Below are 22144 nucleotides of genomic sequence, written 5' to 3' on the forward strand. Positions count from 1 at the left end.
GGACCTCGTGGCCGAGTCACCACATGGTTGACATTTATGAGCCGTTGGTGGCTCTTATTGGTGATACATATGAGTAGTCGTTCTGGGCCAGTGGCATTAGCTTGTACGTAGTCGTCTAGAGAGTCTTACACAGAGCACTGCTTCACCATCCCTGCACATCTGAGCCTCGACACCCCATTTGTACCTGTGAGTCCTGGGCTGGAGCGGAGTGTGCTGCCACGCCAGGGTCTGTACATGGTTCTTTGAGCTAGTCGAGTCCACATGTTCTTGTCCACTGTTGTGTCTCTGTTGTTATCCATTGTTTCTGTGTTGTTATCCGTTATTTCTGTGTTTCATTCTGTCTGAGAGAGTTTTCATTTGGTTGAGTGAGATTGTCACGCACATTGCACTGAGGGGCACCCACACTGTAGAGAGCACGACGCATTATCCGCGCTACAGGTGCTCTCATTTTGGCGATCACGGTGGGACCTCAACTGAAGTCTCACTCTGTTGAGGAGCTGGTTTTTTCGCCTCGCCTGTGCAGCCTGTTGGTCTGGTTTGGTCTGGTTCAGCTTAATCTAGCTGGTCTAGTCTCTCGCCTTGTTGGTCTGGTCCTCTCTCGCAGTGGTCCACCGAGTGCTCGTCCTGGTCTAGGCCTTCCTCGTCCCTGGTCTCTGGTCCTTGGTCCTTGGTCCTGGTCTAGTCCTCGCCCTGGTCCAGCCTCCTCGTCCTGGTCCTTGGTCGTTGGTCATGGTCTAGTCCTCGCCCTGGTCGAGCCCTCCTCATCCTGGTCCTTGGTCCTCGGTCCTGGTCCTGGTCCTTGGTCCTTGGTCCTTGGTCCTGGTCTAGTCCTCGCCCTGGTCCAGTCCTCCTCGTCCTGCCAGCTAGGTGGTCTAGTCATTGGTCCTGGACCAAGTGGTCTAGTCACGATCCTCACTTGTTCGGTTTTAGACCCGTGTTGTTCACTGCATGACACATACAAGGCGGTCAGTTGAGCGTCAAAGCGCACTACTGAGCCCTCTGAAGCACTATAACAGAAGACGCCCTGTGGTATCTAGTAGAAGTCCATTAACCTCATCAACCATACCTCCACATACGACATCCCCCATTCCTTCATCCGGTTCCACATCTTCCAGATCACCTTCTCCAGCAAAGCTCTCTCCTATTCTGCTACAGCAGGCTATTGAGCAACAGGCTCAACAAGGGGCCATGGAGGCGTTGGCTAGTGTGTTGGCCAAGGTAAACATCAAGTTCCCCACCTTCAAAGGACTCTCCTCGGAAGATGCGGACGACCATGCACGGAGGTTCGTATCTCTCTGTAGAGGACGTGGTCTTAACAGGGAAGATGCTTATCTGGTACTTTTTCCATCAACCTTGGATGGCTTAGCAGACAAATGGTACAACCAGTTTGCAGAGAATCATTTTTCAACTTGGGCAGACTTAAGACAACAGTTCTGTGCAACTTTTAGGCCGGGCGACTACCAAGAGAAAGTGTTGGATGAGTTGGCCAACATGGTGCTCCAACCAGAGGAGACTTTTGCAGAGCTTATGACCAAAACCAAGTCTCTGGTTGCCAAGCTTCCCCAGCAACCCGGTGAATTCATGGTTAAGAAGTGGGTGGAGAAGGCGCTTCCCAAAACCTCTCAACAAAAACTCCGGGAGAGCCTCCGACCCGACGCCACTCTGGAGGAATTCATCGCCGCTGCTACGAGGATAGAGGGGGCCAGGAAGCTGTTCACCAGCCCCCCTCACATAGAGACCCCCTCTGTGTTTTTGGACAATCCTTCTGATCCTTTATCTTCTTTACGCAGGGAACTAGAAGCCCTAAAGTTACAGCGAGCTCTTCAAGAGGAGAGATCCTTCTCTCTTAGACAGGAGAAGCCCCCACATCAAGAGGCTTATGATCAACTTAAAAGAGAGCTAGAAGAGCTCAGGTCTCAACAGGAGACTAAGGCTATGGTATGGTGTAGCTCATGTCGATCTCCAGGGCATCCTTCTCAGGACTGCCCACTTCGAGCTTACTGCCATTTCTGCGAGAAGCCTGGCCATGATGACAAAGAGTGCTATTATCTGAAGGGAATGCGGCAACTACAACAGAGCCTCGCCCCCAACCTTCAACAAGGGTTGACACCTACATCCAACATGGTTTCACCCTATGGTCATCAACACCCTATGCCACCTCTGCTGACAACACCTCCTATGCAAGGTATGCACAACAACTTCACATCTCCCAATTTTTATCATGCTAATGCTCCCTCAACCCCTCAGAGCTTCTACACGTCACCCTCAAACTCCATGCAACAACCACCTCGTCCGCCGTTCCGTCCCTCCAATCGGCCCATTTTATGCTACAGATGTGGAGAGTATGGGCATTATCAGAGCAAATGCCCTCTGCCAAAAGGCTCTCCTCCGTGCCAACTTTGCCCTGAGGCTCAGGATCACTACACTAAGGATTGTCCTAAACAACGCGCCTCTACCTCTGCGAGCCCAAGTCAGAGCCAACCGGAATTCACCTTTCCCAAGATCAATTTGATAGCAGTTAGTACCAACCCCAAGCCACCACTTTCTGCCCATATGATTGCCTCTCAAGACAAGTTGCAGCTGGTAGAGGAGCCAGCTGGTGTCCTCACACGAGCTCAGAGGGCAGCCCTCGGCCTCAATCTTCCAGCAGGTACAACCCTTTCCTTCCCAATGTCTACACCTCCTCCAGCAGTTGACATGCCATCCCCTAGTGCTAAGAAAGGATCTTTTACTATGCTTTCCGATATTGATGGGGCTTTCTTAGAAGCAGTTGCTGAGTTACAAAAGATCAAGGAAACTGAGAAGACACTGATCCCAAGAGAAAAACCTACAGCAGAGACTATATTGAAGAATACCTTTCAGCAAGTGTCATTGTATGACATGCTTCGACTTGATGCAAATTTTCGAAGTGACACCCTTGCCATCATTCAATCTCTGTACCCTGGTGTAGGGTCTAGTGGCGGGCACCTCCCAGTGCAGCCCTCCGAATCCTACATGATATCCTATCCTGAAGCTTCACTTACTGATTACAGGAGTCCGCGTCTAACCGTTTCTATTATGAGCCGCGAATTCTCAGGGGTCATAGTAGATGGTGGGTCGGGTATCAACCTGATGCCTGAATTCACTATGCTGGCATTGGGTCTCCAGCCCACTAGGCCTGCCCCATTCACAGTGACTTTGGCCGACCAGAGGACTGTCTACCCCTTGGGCATTGTAGAAAAGGTGCCTCTGCAGGTTCAAGATTTCACATTCAGCTTGGATTTTGTGGTGGTTCGCCTTCCCCAGGTAGAAGGCGGCTTCCCATTGCTCATTGGCAGACCATGGCTACGACACACGAAAGCACTACATGATTGGGGAAACGATGCAATGTGGATACGAACCCCTGGCTCCCCAATGCAACCGATTCGCCTTGAAGGTGGAATGGATCCGGTGGTGCATCATAGTTCCCTGTCCATGGAGTCCAATCCCGAACTGGAACAACTTACTCCGCCGGATGGGTCAGATGAAGACTTGCTGGAGTGGTTGGAGGCTACCAAATCTATGCCTTGTTATGGAGTCTCTATTCATTCTTTGCCTGAAGGAACATCCTCTTCAAATGGTGCCACAGTAACTACACCAAATGAGCCATCCGAGCCTATGAAGAAGTATAGAAGCAATAAGAAATCTCCTCTACAAACACCTTTGGTGTCTGCTTCTCCGACCAGAACAAAGCTCTCCTTTGTGTATAGCAAACTCCCTTCACAGAGCCCGTCCTGCAAGATGAATTCTAAGATCATGATCGTTGTATTGCTCATGGTAACTGCGTGCTCATTATGTGCACCTATCTACCCTATCCCCCTCTCCCCCTTTCCCCCTCACTACCCCTCGCCTTACCCTCCCCCTCACCCCCTCGCCCTAGTCCCTCACCCTCGCCCTCCCCTTCCCCCTCTCACCTACCTACCCCTCGCCGTGGGCCCCTACCTACCCCTCGCCCTCCTCCTCTCACCTACCTACCCCCTCGCCCTCGCCCTCCCCCTCTCACCTACCTACCCCCTCGCCCTAGCCCCCCTACCTACCCCCTCGCCCTCGCCCTCGCCCTCCCCTCCCACCTACCTACCCCCTCGCCCTCGCCCTCGCCCTTCCCCTCCCACCTACCTACCCCCTCTCCCTAGCCCTCCCACCTACCTCCTCCCCCTCGCCCTTGCCTCCCCTTGTCCCCTAGCCCCTAGTCTCTAGCCCCTCGCCCCTAACCCCTAGCCCATAGTCCCTAGTCCCTAGTCTCTAGTCCCTAGTCCCTCGTCCCTAGTCCCTAGCCCCTAGTCCCTCTCCCCTAGCCCCTCGTCCCTTGTCCCTACTCCCTAGCCCCTCGCCCCTCGTCCCTAGTCCCTCGCCCTCGCCCTTGCCCTTAAAAAAAAATTTTTTAAAAAAAAATTTTTTTAAAAGAGGGAAAAAAAAAAAGTTTAAAAAAAAAAAAAAAGTGTAGCCTGCTACAGTGTCACTTTCACTTTCACACAACAGTAGTTTGCAATTGGTCTTTGATCTGGTCGGTTCCACTTGGGCAGAGACACGTGGCAGGATGGTGGGTTCCTGCCTAGTTAGAGGCTTAAGGCGATTGCAAGCAGTGTAGTGTTTTTAACTCCACTTTTGAGGGATGTATGGTCATGGGCCTAACACCTACTTCAAGAAAGATCTACGGAAGCAGTACCTAGTGGTTTTCCTTCACAGCTTTCTCAGTATTCCTCTCACCAAGACGGTGAGCGGTCTTGTGGCGGGCAACCTGTAGCAGGGCTACAGTGTCACTTCACAGGACAGACAGTTGGACAGTTGGTTACACTTGGTCTGGTTCACACTGGACGGACCCTCTAGTCTGGGAGTGACACGTGGCAGGTACCTACCGACGGTGGTCTAGTGGACCTCGTGGCCGAGTCACCACATGGTTGACATTTATGAGCCGTTGGTGGCTCGTATTGGTGATACATATGAGTAGTCGTTCTGGGCCAGTGGCATTAGCTTGTACGTAGTCTTCTAGAGAGTCTTACACAGAGCACTGCTTCACCATCCCTGCACATCTGAGCCTCGACACCCCATTTGTACCTGTGAGTCCTGGGCTGGAGCGGAGTGTGCTGCCACGCCAGGGTCTGTACATGGTTCTTTGAGCTAGTCGAGTCCACATGTTCTTGTCCACTGTTGTGTCTCTGTTGTTATCCATTGTTTCTGTGTTGTTATCCGTTATTTCTGTGTTTCATTCTGTCTGAGAGAGTTTTCATTTGGTTGAGTGAGATTGTCACGCACATTGCACTGAGGGGCACCCACACTGTAGAGAGCACGACGCATTATCCGCGCTACAGTCTCTATGATCTCATGGCTAATTAGAGCCAAGGCTTCAGTACCACGTGCCATTATCCGAGCAGAGCTTGCTGCCCCCCCACTAGTAGTCGAGGCGCTTACCAGGTCTGTCTCCTTCATACACCGCATGTGGGAGCTTCCCAGAGACAGATATGCCCGCCTTGCACTTGAGTCCTCTCGACAGTTAGCCATGCAGGGAGATACAGCATGCTGGTATGGTGAAATGACATCATGGTTTCAGGCGCATGGGTTCAGCATAGACAAATTGCCCCCCTTCCAGTACTCATTAGAGGCACCCTCTCTGACTCTTACACAGTCCGAGATCACCAGGCTCATCCGACAAGACCTGGCTCAGGAAGACATGGATACAACCAGCGCAGGAGCTGGGCACGAAGATGGCTTTCTACAGAGAGCATCTTCTCCAGCTTACAGAGGACGGTTTTGTGGCGAGGCCCAGATACATGGACACTCACTTGTCTCATGGGATACGATGTGCTATTGGCCAGATACGCACATCTTCACACCAGCTGCGCATCGAGACTGGGAGATACAATGGAGTACCAGCAGAGGCCAGGACATGCCCCCTGTGTGGCATGGAGCCAGAGACAGAGTTGCACTACACATGCCACTGCCCCGTCTACTACAAAATACGAGGCCGCTTCCACTGCTTGTTCAGAGAGGGCTTTGGACCACTCTCCAGAGTCATGCAGTACGAGGATCAGAGATGCTTGGGTTTGTTTCTACTCGAGCTGCGCCGACACAGAGAGAGCTTGATGAGAGGAGAGGCTAGCCAGTCTCAGAGACACATCACAGACTTCTTTAGAGCAGACACTGGACACCCGGAGGAGCCACTACCACAACACAGCCCGTCGCCTCACACCAGAGGCACACTGATCGACCGGGCGACCGAGCTGGGGAGATCTAGACGCCCACGACTGCGGAGGACGACACAGTATCGAAGAAGGCTGCACCAGAGGCTTCGGATCACTTTGGCCCGACATGCACGACGCCCGGTCAGACTACTGACCGTGGAGGAGATTGATGAGATCCACCAGCACCGATGCTGGATCTCTTGTGATTTACCTACCCCAGCTAGCTGCTCTGCCCTGTTCACACCTAGCAGTCCAGGATTCCATAGCATATTTGTTGTCATTTTGTCATTTTGTTACTCTAACCTTGTATCAGATCCACCACATTGTAACTTTTTGGTCTCATAGGTCACTTTGGCCTTTTGAAGACGTTAATATAACATTTCATTTCATTCATTCATTCATTCTATCTATCTATCTATCTATCTATCTAGCTATCTACCTAGCTATCTACCTATCTATCTATCTATATATATATATATATATATATATATATATATATATATATATATATATATATATATATATATATATATATATATATCAGAGCACAAAGGGCGGGGCTCAAGAGGAGTGGCAGTGTTATTCAGGGAGGAGTTGCAGACATTGATGCATATAGCCCGCAGGGATGAGCATGCTAGGTAAATGTGGGTGAGATTGAGAGCAGAGACAGGCAGATATCTTTACATTGCTATTTGCTACTTTCCCCCGAGTACGTCAAGTTATGCACCACCCAGAGGACAATCCCCCTTCTCTATTCTGGATGATGACATATGGGAGTTCGTGACATTATCATTCTAGGGGATTTCAATGCTAGGACTGCCCATCATCAGACAGTATTTTATGATACTTCAGAGGAGATGCTGAGAGAGTTGGATGTTGCAGAGACGGGCCTATCCAGACTATCACAGGATGGAGAACACACTGAGTATGGACGACACTTGATAGACATGGGGACTGCACATGGATTGGCCATCTTGAATGGCATACAGAGATTTCCCACTACCGGGGCTTTTACATGCTTTCCACATAGACATGGAGCCAGCACAGTGGATTATGTCATGGCACAGCCGAGCCTCATCCCTAGTATCCAGGACCTCACGGTTGGACCTAGACCTGTTGGTGTAGCAGTGGATCATGCTCTTGTGTCGCTGACCATTTCTTTTCAGTTTAGTGTAGCACACAGGCTACGGGCAGCAGCCCCTACTCGCTACACCTTCACGCGGGAGACGGACTCTGTATACATAGATGGGATCTACAGACGCCTATGCACAGAGGAGCCAGGGCGACCTCTGGAGGAGCTTACTACTATACTGACACAAACACTACATGATGCAGCAACAAAGGCATACCCACATACCCAACCTGAGCAGAGACGCCGCTCGGGGAGCATGCCCCAGAACAGCTGGTTTGATGAGGAATGCCGGGACACTAGAGCTAGACTTCAGAGGGAGGTGCTTTTGGGGGACATCACTCACAGGCAATCACAGATTGACTTCCGATGCCTAGTGCGGGGGTAGAAGAGGGCATTCTTGGCTCGCCTAGAGCAGGATCTATACCAGCTATTCTTGAGTCAGGACTCACGTGAGGCATGGAGGCTCTTTCATGAGCACTCCCCCTCCCCCCTCTCCCATCACTTCTACAGAGGCTTGGGGCCAGTATGCATCATCTTTGTACACAGTTCCTGAGCAGCCTCCCCTTCCCGACCCCCCCCCCCCCCCCCCGATCCATGCCCACACACATGTGCTTTTTTCACCGCTGAGATGGTGAGGAAGGACATTGACAAGATGAGGACTGGGAGAGCATATGATCATGATGGCTTAGTGGCTGAGCATTTCACTCATGCCAGAGATTTACTAGTAGAGCTTCTAGCAGTTATATTTAACCGTGCCATGTGTGAGGGCTTGCCTGATACTTGGAGCCTATCTACTATTGTACCTATCTTCAAGTCGGCAGACCCTATGGACCCTGGGAACTATCGCACTATCATGATTGGACACACATTGGCACGGTTGTACGCATCTATTCTTGAGCAGCACCTGAGTAGATGGGCAGAGAGGGAGAGGATACGCGCAGCCGGGCAGGCAGGTTTCAGGAGGGGTTTTTCTACTCTTGACCATATCTTGACACTCAGAGCCATCATTGAGGAGGGCAGATCGCGTGGGAGACGGATCTATTGTAGCTTTGTGGATTTCTGCAAAGCATTTGACACAGTGCCCAGAGCTAGATTGACGCACAGATTACAACAGATGGGAGTACCCAAAGAGCTCATTTGGGGGGTCATGGCATTATACAGGTCAGTAGTGGGGCATGTATGCACCCCAGAGGGTCTATCCACACCGGTTTACTCCACTATTGGGGTGAAGCAGGGCTGCCCGCTCTCTCCTACTGTATTTGGTATGTATGTAGGTGAGGTTTCTGACTACATTGAGAGAGATGGTGATAGAGGTGCACAGCTCGCAGGGACATGGATTCCACTATTGTTATATGATGATGATATTGTGTTGATCTCCGACTCTCCGGAGGGGATGCAACGTTACTTGGATGCTTTGCATAGGTTTGCCCAGGAAAGTGGTTTGTCCGTCAACATTGGTAAAACCAAGGTCATGGTATAAAATACCACCCCACAGAGGATCAGGAGGTCAGCACCCGCCTTCACATACGGCCACGAGAAGGTGGAGTATACAGATGCTTACACTTACCTTGGAGTGGTTTTTAGTGGGCCAACATTTTCATTGAGGAATGCAGCAGAGACTAGATTGACCAGAGTCCATGTAGCACTCGGTAGATTGGAAAGGATGTGTTCACAAGTTCACTTTCAGGAGCCTCGGACGAAGCTCTGGCTCTTTGACACTTTGGTGGCTTCTGCATTGCTTTATGGACCTGAGATTCGGGGACCTTCACTGGATCATCACGGGAGGACAGGCCGCAGTGATGGATGGGGGGACATGGAGAAGCCTCTGGTCTCTATGATCTCGCGGCTCATTAGAGTCAAGGCTTCAGTACCACGTGCTATTGTACGAGCAGAGCTAGCTGCCCCCCCACTGGTGGTTGAGGCGCTCACCAGATCTGTCTCCTTCATACACCGCATGTGGGAACTTACCAAAGACAAATATGCACGCCTTGCACTTGAGTCCTCTCGACAGTTATCCATGCAAGGAGATACAGCATGCTGGTATGGGGAGATGACATCATGGTTTCAGGCGCATGGGTTCAGCATAGACAGATTGCCTCCCTTCCAGTACTCACTGAATGCGCCCTCTCTGACTCTTACACAGTCCGAGATCACCAGGCTCATTCGCCAGGACTTGACTCAGCTAGACACCAAGAGGACATGGATACAGCCAGCACAGGAGCTGGGCACCAAGATGGCTTTCTACAGAGAACATCTCCTCCAGCTTACAGAGGATGGTTTTGTGACGAGGCCTAGATACATGGACACCCACTTGTCTCATGGGATACGATGTGCTATTGGCCAGATACGCACAACTTCACACCAGCTGCGGATCGAGACTGGGAGATACAACGGAGTACTAGCAGAGGCCAGGACATGCCCCCTGTGTGACATCGAGCTTGAGACAGAGTTGCACTACAAGTGCCCCTGCCCCATCTACTACGAGATACGAGGCCACTTCCATTGCTTGTTCAGAGAGGGCTTTTAACCATTCTCTAGAGTCATGCGGTACGAGGATCCGAGATGCCTGGGTTTGTTTTTGCTCGAGCTGCGCAGACACAGAGAGAGCCTGATGAGAGGAAAGGCTAGCCAGTCTCAGAGACAGATCACAGACTTCTTTAGAGCTGCCACTGGACACCCGGAGAAGTTACTACCACATCAGAGCCCGTCGCTTTACACCAGAGGCATACTGACCGACCGAGCGACTGCGCTGGGGAGATCTAGACGCCCACGGCTGCGGAGGACTACACAGCATCGACGGAGGCTGCATCAAAGGATTCGGGTCACTTTGGCTCAAAATGCACGACGCCCGGTCAGACTACTAACCATGGAGGAGATTGATGAGATCCGCCAACGATCGATGTTGGATCTCCTGTGATCTAGCTATCCCAACTAGTTGTTTAGCTGCTTAGTCCACACATAGCAGTTTAGGATTCCATAGTAGTTTATTTTGTCATATTGTCATTTTGTCATCTTATTACTCTGACTTTGTATCAGATCCACCACATTGTAACTTTTTGGTCTCATAGGTCACTTTGGCCTTTTGAAGACATTAATATAACATTTCATTTCATCTCTCTCTCTCTCTCTCTCTCTCTCTCTCTCTCTCTCTCTCTCTCTCTCTCTCTCTCTCTCTCTCTCTCTCTCTCTCTCTCTCTCTCTCTCTCTCTCTCTCTCTCTCTCTCTCTCTCTCTCTCTCTCTCTCTCTCTCTCTCTCTCTCTCTCTCTCTCTCTCTCTCTCTCTCTCTCTCTCTCTCTCTCTCTCTCTCTCTCTCTCTCTCTCTCTCTCTCTCTCTCTCTCTCTCTCTCTCTCTCTCTCTCAGATTGATGAGATCCGCCAGCGAGATCGATGCTAGATCTCCTGTGATCTAGCTATCCCAGCTAGATGTTTAGTTGCTTAGTTCACACCTAGCAGTTTAGGATTCCATAGTATTTTATTTTGTCATTTTGTCATTCTGTCATTTTGTCATCTTGTTACTCGGACTTTGAATCAAATCCACCAAATTGTAACTTTCTGGTCTCATAGGTGACTTTGGCCTTTTGATGACATTAATATAACATTTCATTTCATTTTCATTTCTCTCTCTCTCTCTCTCTCTCTGAGGGCAGCTCTCTCTCTATACAGACGGACTCTGTATACATAGATGGGATCTACAGACGCATGTGCACAGAGGAGCCAGGGCGACCTCTAGAGGAGCTTACTACTATACTGACACAGACACTACATGATGCAGCAGCAGAGGCATACCTACATACCCAACCTGAGCAGAGACACCATTCAGGGAGCATGCCCCAGAACAGTTGGTATAATGAGGAATGCCGGGACACTAGAGCTAGACTTCAGAGGGAGGTGCTTTTGGGAGACATCACTCACAGACAGTCACAGATTGACTTCCGACGCCTAGTGCGGCAGAAGAAGAGGGCATTTTTGGCTCGCCTAGACCGGGATCTATACCAGCTATTCTTGAGTCAGGACTCACGTGAGGCATGGCGGCTCTTTCATGAGCACTCCTCCCCCCCTGCCATCACTTCTACAGAGGCCTGGGGCCAGTATGCATCATCTCTGTACACACTTCCTGAGAAGCCCCCCCTTCCCGACCCCCCCAATCCATGCCCACACACATGTGCTTTTTTCACATGGTGAGGAAGGCCATTGACAGGATGAGGACTGGGAGAGCATATGATCATGATGGCTTAGTGACTGAGCATTTCACGCATGCCAGAGATTTACTAGCAGAGCTTCTAGCAGTTATGTTTAACCGTGCCATGTGTGAGGGCTTGCCTGATACTTGGAGCCTATCTACTATTGTACCTATCTTTAGGTTGGGAGATCCTATGGAGCCTGGGAATTATCGCACTATCATGATTGGACACACATTGGCACGGTTGTACGCATCTATTCTTGAGCAGCAGCTGAGTAGATGGGCACAGAGGGAGGGGATACGCGCAGCCGGACAGGCAGGTTTCAAGAGGGGTTTTTCTACTCTTGACCATATCTTGACACTCAGAGCCATCATTGAGGAGGGCAGACGTGGGAGACGAATCTATTGTAGCTTTGTGGATTTCCGCAAAGCATTTGACACAGTGCCCAAAGCTAGATTGATACGTAGATTACAGCATATGGGAGTACCCACAGAGCTTATTTGGGGGGTCATGGCATTATACAGGTCAGTAGTGGGGCATGTACGCTATGGCTCTTTGACACTTTGGTGGCTTCTGCATTGCTTTATGGAGCTGAGTTTTGGGGACCTTCACTGGATCATCACGGGAGGACATGCCGCAGTGATGCATGGGGGGACATGGAGAAGCCTCTGGTCTCTATGATCTCGCGGCTCATTAGAGCCAAGGCTTCAATACCACGTGCTATTGTACGAGCAGAGCTAGCTGTCCCCCCACTAGTGATTGAGGCGCTTACCAGATCTGTCTCGTTCATACACCGCATGTGGGAACTTTCAAGAGACAGATATGCACGCCTTGCACTTGAGTCCTCTCGACAATTAGCCATGCAGGGAGATACAACATGCTGGTATGGGGAGATGACATCATGGTTTCAGGCGCATGGGTTCAGCATAGACAGATTGCCTCCCTTCCAGTACTCACTGGATGCGCCCTCTCTGACTCTTACACAGTCCGAGATCACCAGGCTCATTCGCCAGGACTTGACTCGGCTAGACACCAAGAGGACATGGATACAGCCAGCACAGGAGCTGGGCACCAAGATGGCTTTCTACAGAGAGCATCTTCTCCAGCTTACGGAGGATGGTTTTGTGACGAGGCCAAGATACATGGACACCCACTTGTCTCATGGGATCGATGTGCTATTGGCCAGATACGCACAACTTCACACCAGCTGCGGATCGAGACTGGGAGATACAGCGGAGTACCAGCAGAGGCCAGGACATGTCCCCTGTGTGACATCGAGCCTCAGACAGAGTTGCACTACACATGCCATTGCCCCGTCTACTACGAGATACGAGGCCACTTCCATTGCTTGTTCAGAGGGGGCTTTGGACCATTCTCTAGAGTCATACGATACGAGGATCAGAGATGCCTGGGTTTGTTTTTGCTAGAGTTGCGCAAACACAGAGAGAGCTTGATGAGAGGAGAGGCTAGCCAGTCTCAGAGACAGATCACAGACTTCTTTAGAGCTGCCACTGGACACCTGGAGGAGTTACTACCACAACAGAGCTCGTCGCCTCACACCAGAGGCACACTGATCAACCGAGCGACTGAGCTGGGGAGATCCAAATGCCCACGACTGCGGAGGACTACACAGCATCAACGGAGGCTGCTTCAGAGGATTCGGATCACTTTGGCTCAACATGCACGACGCCCGGTGAGACTACTGACCATGGAGGACATTGATGAGATCCGCCAGCGACCGATGCTGTATCTCCTGTGATCTAGCTATCCCAGCTAGCTGTTTAGCTGCTTAGTTCACACCTAGCATTTTAGGATTCCATAGTATTTTATTTTGTCATTTTGTCATCTTGTTACTCTAACTTTGTATCAGATCCACCACATTGTAACTTTCTGGTCTCATAGGTTACTTTGGCCTTTTGAAGAAGTTAATATAACATTTCATTTCATTTCTCTCTCTGAGGGCAGCACGAGGGAAACTCTCTCTCTTATTTCATTTTTGGGAGGCAGGTGCACACGACAGCAAGGCAGCAAGTGCAGGTGCGTGCGAGAGGGCTTGGGAGGCAGCAGCAAGGGCGCGACAGTAAACTGAAGCTACAAGCTCACGCAAGAGGCGAAGGCAGGGCAGCAGCTAGTGGGAGCAAGGCCAGGGCTGCGTAGCAGGTGCAAGAAGGGCATCGTCAACTACTCAACATGACAGTTTCTCCTCGTTGTTCTTGAGTTTCAGCAGTGAGGACATCAGAAAATTCAGAAATTCAAAATTCAGAGCAAAAATTTCAGAAATTCACAGAAACTGCAGAGGGGGGGGGGGGGGGGGGGGGGGGGGGGGGGGGGGAATTTGTATGCGAAATGTATGATTGATGCGGGAGAAAATGTATACATAAGTGTGGAAAGTTCTGGAAACAGCTGTGTGTTTAGTGTGGCCGTCTTGTGATGGAGGTCATGAGCGCAAACCCAGCACTTCCCGAGAGCTCTAGCCCCTTCCCCTTAAGTGGTTTGCATGCAATGGCATCACTAGCAATGAAGAAATCAACTTTTATGGCTACCAGCAAGAGGTTAGCAAACATGGAAAAGGAGATGAAGGCGTACAAGACAGAGATGGAAGAGTGGAAGATGGAGAAGGCGGTCTTTCTTCAGTGGAAAATCAGCAAGGCCGAGCTTCGAACTGTGGAGAAAATGGAGCATCGGGCCGAAATTGAAGACCTCAAGAATCCGATTTCAGCCCTCAAGAGAGACCTAGCCGAGGCAAGAGCCAATGGTGGACTAGAAGAGGGAGAAATCCAACCCTCGGTGATAGCGGAACTTAAGGTAATCAAAGAGCAAATGCAAGCCATTAAGGAAGAGGAGTAACAACAGGAAGCAAAAACGTCTTCATGGACAGATATGATTACCAAAACCCATAAGAAAGTGGAGGAAGCGGAGAAGTGGATTTCAGTCGCAAAGAAGGGCAAAGGCAAGAAGGTATCAATCCCCACTCCCACCATCATCAACATGACACTTGAGGAGGAACAACAAAGATGTATGAGGGCTTTGTATGTGAGGGTTACCGGCCTCAACGATTGGGACAAAATTGATGAGGAAGTACACGAGCTCATGGTACTAATGGGGATGCAAAAAACGACACACACACGAGCATCGAGAGTTGGTAAGAAAAGTGGAGGCACGGGGGAAACATCGAGAGGAAGAGGTCTCATATTGCGCTTCCCCTCTATTGAGGACGACTTTTTGAGAGGGAGGCCCACTCTCAAAAAGACTGGTATCTTCCTTGGTGACGATCTCACCCTCTCACAGCTTGCCCACATGCAGGAAGTCATGCCAGAGATTAGGGCTCCAAGAGAAAAAGGAAAGACAGCTTTTTACAGAGAAAGAAGAGTGGTCATTATGGAGAGACGCCCTACATGACGGTGCGAGACCTATGGGACCACACTGAAGATGGCTGCTTGGAATTGTACTAGGTCTATGAGGTTGGATGTTGGGGCCTTTGAGGACAGTTTCAGAGACAGAGACATTGTATTCTTCTCGGAGACTCACCAGGTGCCTGGACAGGTGATGCCACATATGGGGGTCCTCTCAATGGAGCAGTGCACCACTTTTTGATTCCGGACATGGTATCAGATTCACTATGTTGTAACGGCTTGGTCTCATAGGTCATTTTGGCCTTTTGAAGATGTTAATATATCATTTCATTTCATCATCTCTCTCTCTCTCTCTCTCTCTCTCTCTCTCTCTCTCTCTCTCTCTCTCTCTCTCTCTCTCTCTCTCTCTCAAGTTCAGTTGTTGCAATTTCTATTCATGTGTTGCTATTGTTTTCTTGCTTGGATGTCCAAGACTGTAACAATGGTACCAGAGATCAGACGATTTTCTCCCACAAAGGATCCAATCCTTTTCTGCTGCACACATGGGTTCTAGTAGTGAATTCGACAGAGAGGACAACATCCCACCGACTACAAGTTTTCCAGAGGATAAACAACACTCCATCCCTAGCAGAAGAACAAAAAGAACCAACCGAGATTCGAACGGAAGCAAACCTTCTTCCGAGGAATTGGAAAATGAAAATGACAAGTTTTCAACCAGGGATCTCGACAAAGCAGAGTGCAAGCGTCAACTTCAGGTTGCTACCTGTCACCAGCGTGTGACTACTATCTATCCTTTTTGTTGATTTCTTTCTTATTATTTATTTACTTTCACTTTTTGGAAACACCCCTCGGGAAATCTAACTGCCCTGCATTGCATAGCTAGTGTGGAACTATCCAGAGGGAGTCCAGGCCTGAGGGCAAGAGAGCACTAAGATTGGACAAGGACTATGGTTAGCCAAAGTGGGGTCATTGACTAGCCAAAGTGGAATCCTTTGCTACAGAGGCTACATTTCAATTCTGGGTGTGGCTGCGGTGTACAAAGGGGGTCAGATGACCTAGAAAGATACAATGGCAGCATCTCCTAAAATTTAGGGAACTGCTATTTTGGGACCTGAAAATGTGTTTGCGTCATTACCTCCGGAATGACAAGGAGAACATTTTCTTACTCTACCATGAAGTCAACTGGGCAACTCGTTGGGAGATTTTTAGGCGGTAACCCCGAAACGGGAAAATGCTTGTAAATGCGCCAAGTGGCACATTCTAGTGCACTTTCCTCATGCATGGAGAAGTGGCGCTGAATTTGAAGGAAAAAGAGGCTCATTTGCAGATTTTGTCACAGGTTAAGAGCTATGGAGTGCTTCCTTTCCCTCCTATGTACAGTGCGGTGCCAGGAGTGATGCCCTGCACGCTACGCACTGCTCTCTCTCTCCCCTATGGCAGTATGTTATGCCCCCCTAGTGGGCTTTTCAATTGACCAATGTACAGTTGTGTGGGTTCATGCGCGATTGCCGAGGCAAGAGCCTCTTGCACAGGTACTGGATTAGCTAGCGGCTAATCCCCCGCAGGTACATGTGAATTCGGAGAGGTTTCATGCCAGAAATCTCATCCGATTCAAAGGGCAAGTAGCCCTACAAGTGCGGGAGCTCCAGGACTTGCTACGGATGCGACCGGCACGCGAAACGGAGCCCGAAACTGTAAATTACAGCTTGCTGTGTATTTTTGCAGGTTTAGGGTTTTGGCCCTAAACGGTCCCTAATACCCCCAGGAGGTTAGAGGATGCGAGGGGACCGCTGTACAGGTGATCTGGCGCATTTTCGGGGCTGAAAACAGAGAATTCAGCGTGCTGCAGATTCTCGCCAGGTTTTGCAAAGTGCCCGTATGCGTCGGGGAAATCATTCAATGCGTGGGAATACTGACTGTGAAGGATCCTAGTACAGTTCTGCTGCCGAAATCGGGCCGGAACAGTTGAAATTCAGCCAAGCTTGTGCGGGGCAGCTTGTAGGGATCCACAGCGTTTATTCCCTCTTTTAAACAATAAAGAAATACCGAAAGGGGCGCCTAAGTTAGGGGCCAATCTGGTGTCGTTCTTCTCATACAGGTGCATTCTAGCAACCTGTATCCCTTTCCCCTTTGTTGAGTCTTGAAAGAACAAGTAAAGTGGGCGACAAATTAAATGGGTGAAAGCAAATAAGGTTTAAGTCTAAGGTCTACCGCCCTTTTTGAAAGTACAGGCCGGTTTCACTACCTGTGCAAAACGAATGATCAAGTACTCCAAGGACCTGAATCATGTGAAGTATCTAAAGAATGATCTGCTTGATGAGCTTCACTCCTGATGGTAGAAGGCCATCCACTCACCTATCAAGTCGTCCATGAAGACCAATGCAAAGCCGGGTGTAGAAAAGCACAAATTGTACTGGCAAGATTGATGAAGCTCTTGAGCAAAAGATTAGTCAAATGATGAAAGCAAAAAACCACTCTCGAAAGAGAAGCAAGTCAAAAGATTTTGCTAGTTACTTGGGCGGAAATCAACTTTCGAGGAGGCTAGTGGATCCAAGAAGCGTGTTCGTTTCAAGGATGACTGCAATTCTTCCCCATCTTCAGAGAGTTCCGACAGTTCCTCCTCCTCTAGTTCCAGTGAGGATGAGAAGAGGCGGAAGAAGCGGAGAAAGGCCAAGAAAGGATTGAGGATTTTTCTAATGTGTCCCTTATGGAAGACATATGATGGCTCCTTGTAATGGGATACTTTTCCCAATTACTTTTTTGCTAATGAGTGCCCCTAGATGGGGTTTTCACCCATCGGAAGGGTTAGATATTTTACTCACTTCTTTTGCTGATTACTCACAAATGGTATCAGGTACCTTGGCTTTGGCTTAGAACCGGTGTAACGAGAAACATTTCGTGTGTTTCGTCATTTCATCATTTCAAGGCGTTTCATACCGTTTCAATGACAAGAGGAAACACACATGTTTATTGAGGTTATAGGAAAAATAATATTTACAAGTCTAGGATGTGGATTCATCTTATATACATGGTCACACAAGTGGTAAAATATATCACACTATATGGCTCATTTGAATTTTGAAATTTAGACCATTTTTTTCCTTGAACCTGAGAAATGCGTTCGCCTCCTTGTTTCAAGGTTGTTTTGAAACATTTCGAGCGTTTCATGTTTTGTTTCGTTTCAAGGGGATGAAACGTGATTTCATGTGACACCACTTAGAACCAATGGTGATAGGTTGGAGCTACTTGGTGCTACCTTCTGTATGTTGCAAATATATGTGGTACTTGCTTTGGGTGTTGAGGTCTTTAATGACTGCACTTTGGATGGCATTGATTTACTTTTTGAAGTGCCATCCAAAGTTCTGTACTTTGTATATATATGTGGTACTTGCTTCTGGTATTCTTGTCTTTAATGGCTGCACTTTGGATGGCATTGATTTACTTTTGTTCATCTAGTATTTCAGCATGTAAGGGCAAAGATTTACACCATGTAGCAGCCAGCAGTATCCCAAGCTATCTAACAACTGCAAACAGCAAGAGCTAAGGAACCTCTTAGCATGAGCATCATATAGTATCCTATCAGTATAAATGGGAAGACACTCTCCTGTATTTAGAGTATAAGACAGAAGCATTAGAAAGATTCCTTTTCTTTATCGTAATGCACATTACACCTAGGCAGTATATTCAGTTATGTGCATCTCATTCAGTTTAACTAGTATTCCCAAATGTGGCAGCCAGCAAAACCTTCAGGGGCAGTCAAAGAAATCAATCAGTTAGCCCAGAAATTTCTGGTTTTCTAAGGACTTTCAATGCTGGTTCTTTTAAAAAGAGGGTCCTCGCTGCAAGGAAATTCAATCATAACCCGGAAATTCAATCATAGCCCTTGTGGCTTTTAATCATGAAAATACAGCTTATTTAAAAGAAAAACTTAAATAAATACTGTAATTTGTACAAGCAATTATCTCCTAGTTTAAAAAGTGACGTGTATAACACTTGGACTGGGTCCATTTACACTAGTCATACACTGCCAAGCCTAACTTGATGTTTTGTTTGATTGCAGAGGTGCAGGTAAGGATCCTCCTCTTTGTCTTAAAAATGGTTGCTGTACAAATTGCTTTTGATGTATGAAAACAAATCCACCCTCTACATTAGGAATGCGGCTTCATTCTTGCCCTAACTCTGTACAAGACTTTTTGATCCTAATTAGTTTTGTACGATCACTATTACTGGCTTTGGTCATAGGTCTCTTAGAATTGTTGCCGTTCTTTGTGTTGTGTATTTGTATTAAAACATCAACACACATCCACATTTCTTTTGATAATTGCCCTCTTTATTTGTGATATGGGTTTCTCGTAGGATTCTTTGTATGATGGCCTTTGTCCTCCCAGAAATGATTTTCACTTGGGGGGTAGTGGAACATCGCCAACATCTTCTTGGCTCGCTATCTCAGATCAAGGCAAGTTTTGGTGAGCATTCAAAGGGCTCATTTCAGCCTCCCCCCTCTATACCCTCATAGTAGGGATTGGTGTAGCACACTCGTCGGATTTATGACCAATAGAAAGGGTCTTTTAGCCTTAAACAAAAATCATGCATTATGTATACGAGTTTTTGAAATTATAAGAGGCAAAAATCTAAAAACTAGGGTGATAATACATAAATAATTTTAAGCAACCTTGATGAATACAAGAGACAAACACACAGTAAAATAAGCTTACTTGCCTGCCTAAGTTGACATTTGCTAATAATTCAATCTCTTTTTCATATTTAAATTTGTTTTAAGAGAAAAAAATGCATGAGCCTCAAAATATTTTCATGAACATACCCTAAAATATCCGTAAAGATATGCACACATTCTTGTCTTTCAGTATCCCAAAGCCTTATAGTCTTATCATCTCCTCCAGAAACAATTAACCTACAAAACAACTCAAAAAAAAAGCATTGCTCATAAGACCGTGTATGCGGGTATGCGGACAGCGTGTTCTTACAAGAAAAATCTTTTATTAGAATAGACATCTCAAGGGCACAATCCTTGAGATAAATATACAAAATATGATGATCACCAGAGAAGTGCCATCCCAAAAATCATAAAATATACAACAAGCCTTGCAAATGCTAATGGATTAAAAAAAGATAATAGATCTATGATTTCTTTGTAGGAAAAATAGACTTGTCTATTCATCAATGAAGGTCTTTCCAATGAAGTTTACAAGTAACCAATTTCCAATCATGTGAGAGGGCACTGAGGAATTTGATGGTCAATATTCCCAATCTTGTCTAAACTAGACACATGCCCATCGCAATGTAAGGAGGTGATAGAGTCACACATAATTGCCAACATTTGTCTCCGTGGTTCCTTTTGTTCCAAAAAAAACCAAAAGATATTGGATATTTCCATGGATTTTTGTGTTCCATAAAAAATTTGGGCTCTTGAAGGATTTGTATAGTACCTAGTTATATTCCATAGGGGTGGATGGTGACATAATAACACACATCAAATATCTAAACAAGATTCATGATGATTGAAATGGGTCGGGGTGGTGATCAAAATTATTCATAGTAGTCGTGCTTATGGTTGGTTTTGTTCCAAAAGAATCAAAGCATATAGGATTCAGTGCAAGGATGGGACAACATGTATCATCTTTATTCAGCGCACCATACCTTTTTGGAGAGCAAGTCTTGATACATATGAGAATGTGCACAACTTTGGTATGATAGTTTGTTTTCCATGAAAATTCTAGTGAATTATGGGCACAAACTTTTCAAAGTCAATCTTTCTCGTAGCCATAAAGGTGCGAGAAAGCACCATATGTTATTGAATGGGGTCAGAGATCTGTAATTTAACATGTAGGGGCCATGTAGTGAGTGCCCAATAGGCATGATAGTCTGAAGCTTATTCATGACCCAAGAAATGGTATCTTTTGCAACCAATTTTCAGGTCAATAAATAACCACAATGTCTAACAATCTCACCTAAAAAAGTAGGGATAAGTCGTCCTTGGCTATAATGCTATTTACCATTTGTTTGTATTTAAGGAAAAAAATATGATTCAATATGTCTATAAAGAGCCCAGTATACCGCCAAACAAGTCTTATGTACACATGATGAATTGCAAAATATTTAGATCACTGAGTGCAAAAAACAAGAAATTATCCAAGGGTGCCTAAGCATTGAACTCGTCAAGAGTCCATCATTAGCCACCCATCCTGGTCTGAAATTACCATGAAACTCGTCTAGATGCACCGATGGACTAGCACTCACAGAGAGTGTTGCACACATTCATCTCACAAACTCAATCATAGAGCAGATCAGTCATTACTTTTGAAAGTTTACTTTGTTGCAACAAAACACATACGTACATACATGAGAGTTCTCGAGCAGAGTACTGTCAGCTCAGTATTTAAATTAGCAAAACATAAAGTACACCTCCATGACCACTATAAACTCTTGTTGATTAATCTGGTGACAAAGGGAGTGGAGTATCTCCCCTCTATACAAGAGGCACACTGCATACAACTAAAATAGCCTAGACCCTTGGAATGGTAGGCTCCAATCCAAAAGCCTCAAGATAGAGATTCAATATCAAAGAATGAACTTCCAAATCACCCTTATCCAACCACTTGCAACCAAGGCAAGATTGTCTTTGCAGTTAATGTCACAAGGTTGTGGCAACCACTAACCTTAGTTGTTGGTTTCTTTCCCTTGATTTTTATTTAATTTTTGGGACCCTCTTTTTGAAGTCACAAATGGCTGGACATTGTGTGGTCAGTGTGAAAAGGCCGATGGCCGAGAGTTTCACCCGCAATCGGGAAGGGCAAGTCGCCACGAGATGGTCGGGCCAGTCGGCACCGGAATCCGAGCAGCAAAAGGGTGTCTAGGCTCAGTTCAAAGTCATTTAGGCCCCTCGCTACACTTATAAGTTGGTGGGTATAAGTTGGTGGGTACTAGGAAATTAACTCAAAACAAGCATAAGGGACACATGGCGGCTCTAGATGCACTTGCCAAATCTGCAAGAAGAGGTTGGAGAAGTGAGAGGGGGGGCTGATTTTTGGCTCATAAGTGACTACAGTGTGTGTGTGAGTAGTGGGTGCAGGTGATCACAGCTTTAATGGAAAGTTTGCTTTCTCCCTTGCTCTATGTAGCGTGATGATTTGCTCTCATGCATCTCTCTCCCCCCTTTTGCACATATGGTAATGCCCCACCAGTTGGGCCTCTCAGATACCCATGTACAATTATGGGGCTTTTATGCGCGTTTGCCAAGGCAAGAGCCTTCTGTACAGGAA

At 47.5% G+C, this 22144-nt stretch overlaps 2 protein-coding genes across 3 annotated transcripts in view; one reads left to right on the forward strand and one right to left on the reverse strand.

Annotated features, from left to right (window-relative positions):
- The window catches only part of LOC147417938 (uncharacterized), a 123576-nt gene that overhangs the window by 58981 nt on the left and 42451 nt on the right, over positions 1-22144 (reverse strand). For both annotated transcript variants that reach the window (XM_086506857.1, XM_086506856.1), the window contains exon 5: positions 19687-19776. In XM_086506857.1, the coding sequence (XP_086362983.1) occupies positions 19687-19776 (90 nt within the window). The remainder of the gene's footprint in view (positions 1-19686; positions 19777-22144) is intronic.
- Positions 1491-14358, forward strand: LOC147417939 (uncharacterized). Its single transcript, XM_086506473.1, has 3 exons — positions 1491-2185; positions 2519-3528; positions 13927-14358. The coding sequence occupies exons 1-3, from the start codon at positions 1492-1494 to the stop codon at positions 14356-14358; spliced, it is 2136 nt and encodes a 711-aa protein (XP_086362599.1). The 5' UTR covers position 1491.

Source organism: Adiantum capillus-veneris, chromosome 30 (genome assembly GCF_014529385.1).
Source record: "Adiantum capillus-veneris isolate H3 chromosome 30, ASM1452938v2, whole genome shotgun sequence".
Lineage (NCBI taxonomy): Eukaryota > Viridiplantae > Streptophyta > Polypodiopsida > Polypodiales > Pteridaceae > Adiantum > Adiantum capillus-veneris.

Bases quoted from the DNA above. Each gene is read 5' to 3' on its own strand.
- LOC147417939 (XM_086506473.1), top strand. From the start codon at position 1,492: ATGGTGCTCCAACCAGAGGAGACTTTTGCAGAGCTTATGACCAAAACC. The intron at 2,186-2,518 runs GTATGCACAACA...ATTTGATAGCAG, and splicing joins GACAACACCTCCTATGCAAG to TTAGTACCAACCCCAAGCCA. The intron at 3,529-13,926 runs GCTACCAAATCT...CTGTGTGTTTAG, and splicing joins ACTTGCTGGAGTGGTTGGAG to TGTGGCCGTCTTGTGATGGA.